The 14,209-nt window shown below is 39.6% G+C and overlaps 1 protein-coding gene across 1 annotated transcript in view; it reads right to left on the minus strand.

Annotated features, from left to right (window-relative positions):
* The window catches only part of CEP112 (centrosomal protein 112kDa), a 170,064-nt gene that overhangs the window by 90,822 nt on the left and 65,033 nt on the right, over positions 1-14,209 (minus strand). The window contains exons 18-19 of the mRNA XM_009323669.1: positions 12,690-12,797; positions 311-493 (exon numbers count right to left, since the gene is read on the minus strand). Of these exons, the coding sequence (XP_009321944.1) occupies positions 311-493; positions 12,690-12,797 (291 nt within the window). The remainder of the gene's footprint in view (positions 1-310; positions 494-12,689; positions 12,798-14,209) is intronic.

The following is a 14,209-nucleotide window of genomic DNA, read 5'->3' on the forward strand; positions in this document are numbered from 1 at the left end:
CCTTTTTTTCTTAAACAAATCTTTCATGAAAGAAAATGAGACAAGATTATAAATAGGCCGAGTTATAGCGCACCATGGGATTTTTAATCTGGCTACCTGTGGTTTTTGCAGTTAAAGCCCTATTCAGCAGTGGGAAAGGAGGGGGGAAAGCGGAAAAAAAAAAAGAAAAAAGAAAAACAAAATCACGTTTACGTGCCAGTTTCGCAAATGCTCACACAGCGTGCATCACCAACAATGCTGGCAAACAGGAAACACTAATTATTAGCATTTTCTAATAAGCGTACGCCTTTCAAACATTATTGATCATTACCTGTCCATCTCGTTTCCTGCATTCTTGAGTTTTACTCTCGTGCTCTGCCATGGCAGCGCGAAGCTGTTTTTCCAGTTTCTCAATTTCCCGTTCATGGTCTCGGACCAGGCAGTCCTTCTCTGCGTTGTGCTGCTGGAATAGGTGCGTCTTCTCCTGTTCATGCTCCAGCTTCAGCTCCACTATCTGATTGGACAGTGAGGAGTACAGTTCATCAATAGAACATCCTTGTCGTCATGACAACTCGTCTACAGCTTAATTTTCCCCTTAATTTCATCAAGTTGGCAATTTTATTTTTACGTCACTATTACCTCACCTTTTAAAAAGCCACCGTTACCGTGACAGAATTCCTCCAGACAATTCCAACAATGGAGACAACTGAGCAAATCCAGCGCATCCTTAACCAATTTGTTGGTACAAATGCCGGAGTGTACAAAAAAAAAAAAAGCAGCATTGTCGCATTCTGTGTACGGTCCCCCCATATCCTGCTGCCGCTCATCAGCAGGGCTGAGGATCCTAAATGGTTAATAGGCAGCCTGCTCTCCCCTTCGCTTAAGTATACACACACAACCCCCCCACCCCAGCAATTAAATCTTTTAAAGATTTCTTTATGATTTCCAAAGCGAAACCTCTTCCTTCAATATTCCTCAACGCTGCCGTATATACAGTTGTCTTTTTTTTTTTTAATAAAAAAGAAAGAAAATTATAAAAAACAAAGCTCTATTATCCCGTTGTCAGCTACGCTATCCCAACATAAACAGATGTATGTGTTCCAGAAGGGCACCTGCTGTGCTGCAAGCTTGCACCATGATTTCATAAGAAGCCCTCTATTCTCAGGATCCTTTCCCAGTCCGCACCACACTGGATGCTGTGACCTTGGCCAGTCTTAGCCTCTCCCCGCTAGACTGAATGGCAGCCCGAGACCAAGGGCCTGGTTGCCGCAGCTTTGATACTAATCCTCCCCGCCTGCGCACAATGGCACCCTACCTGGCCTGCACACTGGAGCAGCCAGGCTGCCTTTGAAGCAGGTGATGAATAGGGACGGCAGGAAGCCGCTTCCCCACTGAACTCCGGGCCACACAGCTGCTAAGAACAGTCACTTGGATTTTTCTTCAGTTTTGGTGGATTTCGGAGCTGGGGGGGGGGGGGGATGAAAGCTCTTATCATGAATATGGTGGGTTATTTTCAGCGTGAGAAAAAAAGCTAACAGGAGGAGCCGGCTGTGTGTGCGCCGAGAGCGCCCCGGCACCTTATCTTAAAGCTGTAGCATTCAATTCTGCAATAATATTAGCTGTTTGCGTGGCTTTCAGGTTTAAAATTTGAAGCGAAGTAAAAAAGAACACATTTTCTCAAACTACGGACCAGCATCTTCCGGGTTTAAAAGTAAAATGTGTCATCCGTGCTGCGGCCGGGAGCGTCCTTCCGAAAATGGAGCAAGTAGAGCAGATGCAATATTCTACGGTTTAATGTATCTACATTATTTAATAATACTAAAGAGCTCATTAACAGGCGTCTGAAGTCCCTGAAGGAGTTAACCCCCCAGGAGGCATACATTATCTGTACTGGGCCTGGGATCCTTACACGAAGTTCTTTAAGTCAGTTTTTGCCCAAGGTTTGTGTACAAAACTGGTTTCTTTTCAGATGCTATCGGTGTCCTTAGCGTGCCTAAAACGAAAGAATTCTTCCTCCCTAAGATAATTGTAATGGCTTTGCCTGAGTTATGGGAGAAAATGTTCAGCGGTTTTTCATAAATCAGACCTGATTAAAAAGAAATCATGTCAACAAGAGAGGTCTTTTTATTCAAACCTTTTCTTAATTACTGGATTGTCAGCTGGTTGTGCCATGTAAGGTCTGGGGTAAGACTGTTGTTGGGAACTTCAGTTGAAGTGAAAACCTAAATAATTGAAGACAAGAAACGGCAGCAGGCAGGGTATGTGTGCTGGAAGGGGGCAAGGGACAGATCCTGCTTCTTCAACCAGTTACGCGATACACGTGTACGTAACCAAAGTAATTACAGTTTTATTTAGTGATGTCTTCACCTGTAGCAGTTATATTATAGACACAACATTTTTGAATTCAAGAGGTGGAAAGAGCTGAAAGGGACCGGTCCTTCTGCATGCAGGAGGGGTGTGCCCCCAGCCTGCTACATGGGAAGAGAAAGGATGGCAGTGTGAGGGGAGGCGCTTTATAAAAGGCAAATTTGTTGAAGAAAAAACCTCACCACTTCAAGCAAAGTATTCCCCATGATGTTTTTGTTTTGCTTTTTAGAGATCTCTGGCAGGGAGCAGAGGTGGAGAGACAGGAGAGGAGAAAAATGACGGGGACGAGAGCATTTTCTTCCCTCCAGTTCAGAGACCTAGAAAACCCATCTTCCCTAATGAATATTAAGTACCACCCCGCATTTGTAAGCAACAGAGCCTGCTTTCCTGTACCAGTAACATGAAGCAACTGAGTAGCTATTTGACTGCACTGGTGAACACTCACTGAACCTCCTGTTCTCCTCAGAACTGCTGCCAAGCACTACTGTTTCTCTTCCACTCCTCCCTCTCTCATTCTTGTATTGTTGTTGGTTTGCTGTTTTTTTTTTTTAAAGGAAAAAAGATTAATGTATACCAACAAAAGGAAAAAAAACCCATGCTGTTTTTCAGCAACAACAGGACTTCTTCATCACAGGGAGCTACGTGAAAACTATATTAATTCTTCATAAATCAGTATGGATTCTGTCTCTTCTTTGAGGTAGAGAGCACCCTTATGAATGATATAACAAAACCACTTCCTTTAAAAATTGTATCATGTTGAGATCTTTCTGCATCTGCCCCAGATGCTTAGCACTTCATCAGATTACATTAAAACGTCCGCTCAAATCCAGCATATAAGTGTCTAGAAGACAGACAGTTTTAGGTGCTATACATTTCAGACAGACAAGCAACACAATATTCACAATGGGAATTAGGGGCGACGCTGAAAAGAAACATTCATTAAATAATAGTGTGCGCCCTATTACCATAATCAGATCATATTCATTGTGGCTTAGATGTTTCCTCATTTTGCCCTCCCAAAGATGAAAATCTCTTATTCTCTTCTCCGCGCATCTGCTCCTGTCTCCAGCCGTGGCCTGGACACTAAAACAAGCAGGACTGTCTGACCCGACATAGCTGTTCTTACCGTGAAACACTGTTATTACCAAGTAACACAAGTATTTTAAAATTACGATCGCCTCTTACATGAATTCTTCATTTTTTAATTCTTTCCGCACCAGTATGACAGAACCATATTCAAGGCAACAGCCAACAGCTGATTTACTAAGCCATCACCAGAATTACACCATTTATTTTTAAATTTCTGCTTTTAACTGAAATTTAACAATATTTACTTCTCTTGCAGAGAAAAGAGAAGACAAAATTCTTCAGAAAAAGCTAAAAACAGATTAATCCAAGAACTGTGACCATCTTTTGCTATTCACTAGCATAAATACACGCATACACACGACTGCCAAACAAATCTGGCAATGTAGATCATGCCCATCCTATGCAGGACCCCGACTACCACAGCTGCTGATGAACAATGGCCTTTAACGCAGGCAGACTCCACTGCACCTAAATGTGGAGCAGCTTTAGAACAACCTGCTAAAACGAGAGACAATCTATAAAGTGAAGTCATGCTGCTGTTAGCACTGGTTCAGTTTGTACATCTGAAGAACAAAGATCTACAGTAAATAGCCTGCTGATTGCAGAAGATATTTTCAGAAGCCAAATACTTGTAACATAATCAACATCAGCAAATACCTTTTTAAAGTCCCCAATATAGACAAGACCTTCTACTATCCAGTTTTTGCTTTTACATCACACACTAAGTTTAGGCTTTTCAATTTTAGAACAATTTCGACTTGTTCTCAAGAACAAGTATGCCTTTGAAATTCTTTTTATAGTCCCCAAAGGAGGGAAAGGAAATTAGTTAGCTCACTACCTCTTTGAAAAATGTAGCTGCTACAATAAATATTTGACACCAAAGTATGAAAATTCATGTAAATTTATGTCCACAATTCCAGAAATATTGTAAGTAACACCTATATAAAATATAGCTTTGCATGGCAGGATGATTTTATTAGCGCTATTTTGGCATGACTGAACTTCTGAGGGCTGGAGAAGGCACCAATAAGTTACACACGTCATGGCAAAGAACGGAACTGCATGCATACAGCACGTCTGTTTTGCAGCAATTCTATCTTATTAGCATTTAAGAGTGTTTGTAAATCAGGTGTCTTCATTACCATTACTCTGCTCAAAACCAGCCCTAACCTCTGCCCAGCACAGCATCCAGCACATGACCTATCCCCACACAATAACTCTGGTAAAATCTAGCGTTGTCTGTCTCCTAAGCCTATAAATAAACCTGCGTGTTTCATGAGGATATGGGGATTACCCATCTCCACAAATACACTGCTTCTAAAAGTAATCTGATATAACAGGCTGGAGGATCGAGTATTAACCACGCTGGGCTCTGGCTTAGCATAACTTTGGGCAGAAAAGAGGAATCTTCCCTGCAAGGCAAGGGAGCATACCAGAACTACTTTGCAGCAGATAAATTAAATGGATTTTAAAAGTACACATTTTCTTGAGATTTCGCTATAATTTGGAACACAAAGTACTCCCAAGATAAAAGGGCTGTAATGAGCCAAGGGCAAACGGGACAGTGAAAAATGCATCAGTGCAGAACCACATATTACCGCCGAAGCAGCAAATGTATATAGGGTAATGTACATCCATAGCGAATGCATTTTACTGTCTATTTCATTGCAGGCTGCAATAATTTAATTGGCATAACCGTGTTTCCTGTTATACTTCACCTTGTAATCAACCGCTAATAACTGTATTTCAACCGCAAACTAAGAACTGCAAGAAATTCTCTAAAAGAGACAAACTGGTCTCAGCCAAACTGCAGTTTGATTTATCCTCCCCACTACAACAATACACCTGAGTGGTCTCACCATGTATATAAAATTATATACCTGATCTGTAAAGTTTTTACTTATAAAGGCCTTCCAGAACTTTAATATTTTTATAGTACAGGCAGCACAAACCTCACTTCAATCCTCCTATCTTCCCAATCCTCCTGCCATGAGTAAATTTGTTTTTAAATCACCAACATACTGGAAATGAAGTTGCATCCGTATGATAAAACCACACTTAGCGCTGTGATGAACGTTGGGAGGTCCCACTCCCCTCCCCAGCCCGCCTGCTCCAGTAAAGCCAATGCGGCCTGCAAACAGAAATATTTCTTTCAAACTAATATACTTCGAGTCACTGCAAATGCCTGTTTGTAGCAGGCTCTGGTACAGAATTTACTGTACATAGTCTTTGTTTAGGGATTCAGAGTTTATCCAGGGACCTTCTTTGAACACAGAACCAACTTCACAGGCGTTCACAGCCTGACTTGCTATTTACTGCAGGCACCAATTTATGTTCCTGGAATAGTCTCCCCTCTCCCTCCTCCCTCCAAAGTTGATTCTGTTGACTATACAGGGAGCTCAGGCTTTTAACTCTGAATCACACACAAGTTAGATGCCTGAAGGAGATAGTGTAAATACCCATCTGTCTGGTTAACAATTCTGTAAACAGCAATGGTACAGCGAGAAGATTTCCACCCACTCTTTACTTGGAGATTAAATTCATATCCTTTTCCCATTTGTGAGTTTTAGCTATATCATAAAGTGAAAAGTTGATGTTGACGATTGAAGAAACTATGCCTCAGATATTCTGCGCAAGTGGCATTCATCTGTGTGTTAGGATGGTTCAAAGGAAACATTTGTGCATCCTAGATTAATTTATTAAATGAAATTTATGCAGCTTGTTGCTGATGACATGAAAAATTTAGAGCCTCTGCTAACGTGCTCATTTGGCCGGCATGCAAGAACAGACTGTATTTCAATTATCTTAGACTACAGACAAAGAGGAGAGGAACAAAGCTTTTTACAAAGACTGCATCCTTATAACTAAACCAGCATACTAAAAATGGATCGTGAATCTCTGAATATAACTGGACTGTTTAAAGTACAGCTAAGAAATGCCTGGAACATTGGTCTGTCTGAGGAATACCACATTTCAAGCACGTCTTTGCAAATGTTTTCTTCACTCGAGCGGGTAACAGATCAGTCAAAAAGAAGCTAGAAGAAACAAAAAAGGAAGAATGAGGCCAGAAGAAAAGCTAGGACAAAAGTGCAGTAGCAGGAACTTTTAACTGAGAAAAGGTACGGGGACAAAGCAAGCTGAATGTTAAGCTTGTTATCTCTATTAGTGTGTCCGGCCGAATGTCTCTGAAGGCTTGAGCATGACACTGGAGTCAGAGTTTAAGGTGCATATATGGCGATTGTGTCTTCTGATAGGACTGATGATGTTTGTAGTAGTTCTGAAGACAAGACCACCAGCTGGAAGATGAACTGAGCTAGAAGTAATATGCCAAAGAAACACGAAAGGACTGTAAACTCAAGGCATCCAATGTAGAAGATGCATTTCATCCTCCCTGCTTCCTACCTTAGAAAGGCAGAGTGGCCATGGTTAAAGCAGGAGGTAATAAGGAACGCTGGCTCCTGAAGAGCCAACTCATGCTCAGTGGACCCTTCAGCCCACACTACCCCTCTGACTGACCCCTTCTGCAGGCCTTGCCTCTCCAGTGCTCCCAATCCACAGGACTATATGACATTTCTCAGCCTAAATAGCTCTAGGCTCCGTTGCACTGGCTTTTCACAGCCACTCACAAATTCTTTTCACGGACAGAACTTATTTTCCCTGAGGAGCTTCCTTTCCAAGTCCCATCCCCAAGTCACAGCAGTTTCTTGGTTTAATGCTTAATCCCCACTTTTTGCTCTATTCCTTACCTATGCTGTATTTTCCCCTCTCTCACGAGGTCACAGCCTTTACACCACTCTTTCATACACAAACTTTCTGGCTCCATTTCCCAGAGAGGACATGGAAATTCTCAGTGAGATTCTTCAGAACATTTAGCTGCTGAACTCTCGAACGTCTGAATTAAACAATGTTTATTACCTAAATACACTTGAGTAGATTTTCAAGGGAAAAATATGAAAACCCACCCAGGTCAAACATACCCTACCTTCAGATAAAACACACCGAGGTCAAAAATACCCTACCTCCAGCATTTCAAGGAATTATCACTACAATTTTAAGCAAAAGCAAAACAACGTCATCTCAGCCTTGATAACCCAAACACTGGTGAGATCTCTTGGCACAAAAAGTTAAACGGTTAAGAATTATCAGGGGAGCTGCCCAACCGTTTAATGTTAATCTAAATAACACTTTAGAATATTTTTAGGCAACTGAGCATGAGACTGTGCTTGGAACCTTAACATTAGGCTAGCACCGAATAAGATGTTTGTTTTTAAATATACACACTTATGTATAAAAACAATGGTTGTGATTACAAAATTCGTATTTTACCTGAGATAACATCACTCATTTCTTTAAATTAACCTCACTAGAAAGTTATAAAAGACATACAGAAAGATCTAAAGAATATTCTTCCTCTCCTCCTAATAACATTTTCCTCTGCTCCAGCACACTGCTAAAATAAGAATGATTTCCCAACACTACCTTGGATACTTGTCCTTGCTGCTGGCAGGTAAGATTACAGCCATGCTTTTTTCACTTCTAACCAGATGATTCTGCACTTCTTTACCTCTTTCTTTAATATAAAAAGGCATATTTACGTTCAACCACATCTTTGTCTTGCTCCCAACTTAAAAGTGTAGACTCTCTCTCTCGTCTTTAACATGATTGCAAAGTGATTTTATTAAATACCCAGTAAAGTATTTCTGAAGGTGTCCTGTTTCTTTCCTATTTGGCTAAATAGGACAAGACGACAACTCTAATTATTCCTTCGCAAGTTTTACAGAAGTCAGAACTCAACAATAAAAGTCGCAAGAAAGGATTTCCTGAGATATGAGGAGATTCTTCAGCTATCACGTAGTAGCTTCCCACTTTGCTATGGAAGCATGAATCATTATTATTTTAAAATGGAATAAACACTATTAAAGAAAAGATGAACCAAACCAAAGGGCTTATTTATACATTCAGGTTGGCATCTAATCTCAGAAAGTATGTCTATAACTCAGCAAGTAACACCATCCTGCTATCACAATAATTCACCAACTTTTTCATAGTGCATTCTCCCTGCTAGGAAAATGAAATTTCACAGACTTTGGCTCTCTTATTAATCTTGCATCTCACTTTTTTCACACCCACTCAGTCATAGCACTTCAGCAACCGTTTATAGCAAAAAATGGGTGTAACAGTGATCATAGTGATCTATTATTGTAATTTTCTTAAAAAAAAAAAAAAGGACAAGCTAATGCCTTTTAAACATTAAGATCTCCAAAAGTTCACTGAAAGTGTTTCATTCATGACCATTTATGAAAATCTGCTTGAAACAAAGGTATGTACTTGACTCTGCTGCGAAACGACCCTGCGTGAAGCCCTGCTCCACCACGAGCGCTCTGCTGTGGTACCACAGCTCGCCCTGAGAGACATGCTCTCAGAAAATGCCCAGCTGATGTGGATATGGGAAAAAAACAAATTCATTAACTTTTCTGTCAAATTTGCCTGCCTAAAATCTGTTACTGCAAAGTTTGGGCACATGCTCTTTCAAACATTTGGGCTTGTGGAAAATTATTTTGGAAGAAACACTTCCCAGGTATTCTGAGCTAAACTTGAGGATGTAATTAGAAAATAAGGGGGGAAAAAAAGAAAAAAGAAAAAAAGGGAGGCGGTACAAAAAACCAAACAACCTTTTTTCCTGTGCTGACGGTGCCATAAAGCCCGACTATAGATACTGCAACCGTTTCAAAGGCAGGAAAGGCTGAGGCCTTCGCTGTGGTGTCCACTGGCTTTGAAGTGCCGAAAGCAGCTGCTCCCAGCAGATAGGAACTGTGGTGCTGCTGGAGTTATTTTTTTCTTCAAAATATACTTTCAAATCTAACAGCTGCAAGTAGAACAAAGTTGAGCTAAAGTATATTTAAAGAAAAAAAGCCACCAGTTTCTCTCTAAGAGTGTTCTCAGTGGATACTTCAAAAGAAAGTGGCACTGCATCAGATGAAGCTGGAACCAGGAGTGACACGTGACAGCTGAAACCAAATACTGCAAGATCCAAAATTTCTTCTTTGCTTTATTAATGGATTCAAATGCATTTGAAAAGTTAACAAAATATTAACTGCCAGAGTTTGGTACGTTTTTTTCCTAATTCTTTTTCAAGGCAAAAAAAAAAGTTATATACGTCAATATATACCAGGTTACTTGTTGATATAAATATCAGATCAATATCAATATATATCAGTATATCTAATCTGTAGGCAGAGCAATCTTTCAGCCCCACAACTAACAGTCCATGTTCACACCAGTAATCTCTTTGAAATCAAAATTCAAGGAGAGCCTTGTGAAGCACAGGCAACCATTCATATAAAGCAGAGGTAAAACCACAGCTCTCAAGTTCCTACACTTCCAAGATGTTTCTCAGGTTGGGGAACTGGATAACCCATCAGTTTATTTGGTTCTTCATTACCAACTTGATTAAATGTATGGGCAACTGAATTGTCCAGTATGCTGCCAGTGCTACCTGTGCCACTCACCATGCCAACCTACACAAAATATATCTGAAGGTCAATTTTCTTTCCCTTTGTGTATAAACTCCATTGGACAATTAGATTCAGATACTTGAGGCAGAACATCTCAAAGCAATTACTACATTTCTCAGGTAACTAAAGTATCCGGTTTTTGGCTGGGTGTCTATTTCCCGACTGGAAGTCTGCTAGAGCCCTGCTAAAATGCACCACCAATTCTAATTTACTGCTCTATTTAAATGGTTTAAATCAGTCTATTCCTCACCAAGTAACCACCAAATAAATATGCAGTAAAACAAGGCAAGTAAAAGTCTGCTTTAAAAATAGTTTAGAAGTTCTGAAGCATAAATAGAGAGTAATACAGAGAAACAGAAGTTGGAACTACTGAAAAGAAATTCTAAGAGTGGAAGAACTGAGCTCATACCGCTCTGTGGCTGGGCTGAAGGAGCTTTGTACTGCAGAAATGACAATACAAAAAGAATGGCATTTCCAATGATAACCCATTGCAATCTGCAGGAAGGGTCACATATTTTTCATGTTCGCAAGCTTTCAAAGAACATTCCAAATGAAGTATGAAGAGAAATAAATTTTAAAAAAGGGCATAAACAGGGTTCTTCTGAAAATTCTTCTGAGGCTCTCATTGTTTAGCTGTTTAGTGCTGAAACCCTTTTCTTGGGTTTCAGTGATGTTTCATGAAGTCTAGCTGTTCTTTCTTACAGTAAAAAGTAGTTATTCTAAATAAAAGTGAAGCAGTAAACATCTCTTCTTAGTGCAAAATGCTTTCACTGATGTTTACCACAATTTCAACATTGTTACAGAATATCAATGTAAAAAGATTCACCAAAAAAGTTTTAAGTATCACATTCATTTCTTGTTTTTTGGGTTTTTTTGATCCAGTCTCCAGAAGGTTTGAATATAATATGCATAATAATACAAGAAAACAAATAAAAAATAAACCATGACACTACTAGGCATTATCATGTTCCTTTAGTGCGCAAACCCAGCAGGTTATTTGGCAGAAGACTGCACCTATGGCTTGGGAGCTCTTGCTGTGTACACTGAAATCAAAAAAAATACCATTTGTAGGTAAGAACAGGATTGTCACAACATCTGATGACCTGCAGATTAGTACTTACCTCTGTAGATCATGTTCCTAAACCTGAGAACAAAATCTTTGAATAAATGCTTACTTTGGACTTTGAAGATGGACCACAAATTATGAGAATTGTGAAGAAAAAAGTGAACCAACCATATCACTAAAGTGATGTGAATATAAGATTCCACAAAAAAAATTCACCTTAAGGCAGATGCCCAACTAACCCCAACACTTCCCATCATCCTCCCTTCAGTACCTCCTTTAATTGACACGTCAAACTTCCTCACCTTTAATGCAAGCAATTATTGCAATGGCTTTCTCATGAATAAATAATTTGAAGAAAATCTATTGCCATGATTACATAGTAATGACTGCATTTGTGATTTCTAGCCTTTATTCCAGAGATTATACTGAATCATGACAGAGAGATAGAATTCTTACTGTTCTTTTGGCAAATGAAGTCATCTGCAAGACAAAACCCACGAAACAAACGCCCAATATCTCTGCAACCTGGACTATTCCCGAAACCTTAAATAGAAGAATCTTAAATAATGTCACCCAGTAAAACAAAACACCTGTGGAGATGTATCTATTACAGGGGACAGCTTCTCACCCTTTGTCAGGTGACAACACAATTAGTAATGTTGACAATTCTGAGTGAGGATAAGGAAAATACTTTGATCCGAACCAACAAACTCCCTTCACTTCAAATCTGAGCGCCGTGCACAAAACACACTATTGTTCCCCCCAAGCACAGGCGAAGGTCTCTCTCAACACCTACCAAAGTGATCCCGTTCCTTTATTAGTTGAAAAAGCCCCTTCCAGACGGGCCAGAGCAGGTCTCGTACCACAAGCCAACTGCAGTATTTCATCCTCTTACCAGCACAGAAGATAAACAGAAATGAAACCACATTTCCCTGGTGGAAATGTAAACTTATATCCATGCAAAAACATTGATAAGAGAACTTCAAGCTTACGGACTAACTGTATTGTTGCTAAAAATTTTTTTCCCATCCTTTAACAGGTGTTACCAAACAGACACCACTTCAGTTTCATGACAAAGCACCACCTTACGCAAGGTTTGATGGGCTGTTTCAGCTGCATAGCTCTCAAGTCTGTATCATGCAATAATTTGTCTGATTCTATTTCTGTTTTTTCCCTTTACACTTCACAACACTACTGAACTCAACTTTCTTGTCTCCACCCAAATGTTTCCTGAACATTTCCCAACCCTGAAATTACATTACAGTAACAAAAATCATAATCAGTAGGCCAAAACAAGCATTCATATGAACACTCCCCGTGTTAAAAATGATAAAAAAAGAATAAAACGCTTTTTCTTGACAAGAAGAAAACCAGATAACATTAATTTCATCTGGCCATTATGAAAATAGGTGTTGCCACCTGTAAGCCTGGGAAACAATTTGAAAGAGTCAGAGGTACAAAGGATTGCAAAGTGGAAACAAAAATATTTTCTATATAGACTCTTCTCCCTCCACCCCCCATCGCATAAACTCTGCATACCTATAAATTTTTCCTTTACACAAAGAACAGCAACGCACAGCGAGACCAGGATTAAGCCTGCCACACGAACTGACCTACATCTGCATGAAAAGATGTTCCTTCTCCCCTCCACCTGAAGGAGCAAACCAACTGACCTGTTGCTCATATCTTTGCTTGAGCTCTTCCAATTGCCAGGAGAATTCTTTGGATTGCTTTTCCCGGAGCGATTTTGATCTGCTTAGATCTGCTTCAACCTTTTCCATCTACATGGTAAAAGAAAGGGAGTATTTTAATTTTTTTTAAAAAGGCATAGCTTGAAACGTCCTGATGTTTCTATAGTTGTTTGTAAGCCATCAAAGACACGAATATAACTTGCTGAGAATGATAATACTACTATTTGTATGGAGGGAAAACTAATATTCAATGAATACCAGATTATTAGTTACTTAAGTATATAGTGATCACCTACACCATGCCACTCCCTGATTATAAAATACTGACTCAGTTTTTCACTTGACAGTGGTGAACATCCCATCAAGATTAAGTGAATATTTTTTTCTAGACATATTTAAGACTCAAATATATTTCACTTAAAAATATATTGCCTGTGGAAATTCAAGGAAAATCATGTGTCAGTCAGTGCACAAACTACACATTTAAAGTAAGTTTACAGTAAATCAGTAAAATGACTTAAAAGATAATTATTTGGCTGCAAGTAAAGTTCTCGGAAGACAGTCATCGCCTATGAAAAATGAGACCCACAGATTCCAGCACACAGCATCAAGGAAGCAATTTCATAACCCAATTAACAAAGGCTTTTGTATCAAAAGCACCACTGTTAGCTGTACTTCAGGCATGTTTCCAGGGGAATATATATATGTATATACATAGACACACAGAGTACTGTGCTGCAGTGCATACTCATCAATTACTTTTAGACCTAGGTCCCAACACAAGCAGCGAATAAACCATCTCCCTAAAAGAGACAGAAAAGGGGTGTAGCTGTCGGGAGGACCAGTGCTGCCACAAGCCCATCTGCTGTACCAAAAGAAGAAACACACGAATTCCTGAAGCACAAGCCAAAAATCCTGTTTGGCCTAAGGGACTGCTCTGTCTCCAACAGATGTCTTTGCCAGTCGGCCTGGACATCACTTCTAAGCCAGGCAAAGAGGAGAAAAGGCAGTACTCGGAGTGGGAAAAGCATTTTATTGGAAAATACTACAGCAAAAGAGGAAGATACAGGACTAGGAATAGTTGGCCAGATAGAAAGCAGAAAAATAGAATAGAAAGGAACAAGTTATCCTTCCAGTAGCTCTTCAACCTCACTGCTACTATCTGCTATTAAGAAAAGGGACTTCAATGAATATTTTATGAATAATTTCTTCCACCTCCAAACTTACTCAAATTGCATGTCCATAGCCATATTTTACTTAGCTCAGTAAGAAACAGAAAAATAAAAAATCTTGTTACTTTATTAAAGGATTTTTATTTTTTAGAGAATGAAAACATTCTAAAGAGTGAAATAGTAAAAACATACGCAAAGATGCTTTAACTCTGCTGGCTTTTGTGCTTTACTCATTAGGTCACATTCATGTATTTCCTACAAGTGTAATGAGGGCTCTTGATCATTAGTTGCCAAACCCAGGAAACACTAGATCTCAAGTACCATGATATA

The sequence above is a fragment of the Pygoscelis adeliae genome, unplaced genomic scaffold (assembly GCF_000699105.1).
Source record: "Pygoscelis adeliae isolate BGI_AS28 unplaced genomic scaffold, ASM69910v1 Scaffold75, whole genome shotgun sequence".
NCBI classification, from domain to species: Eukaryota; Metazoa; Chordata; class Aves; order Sphenisciformes; family Spheniscidae; genus Pygoscelis; species Pygoscelis adeliae.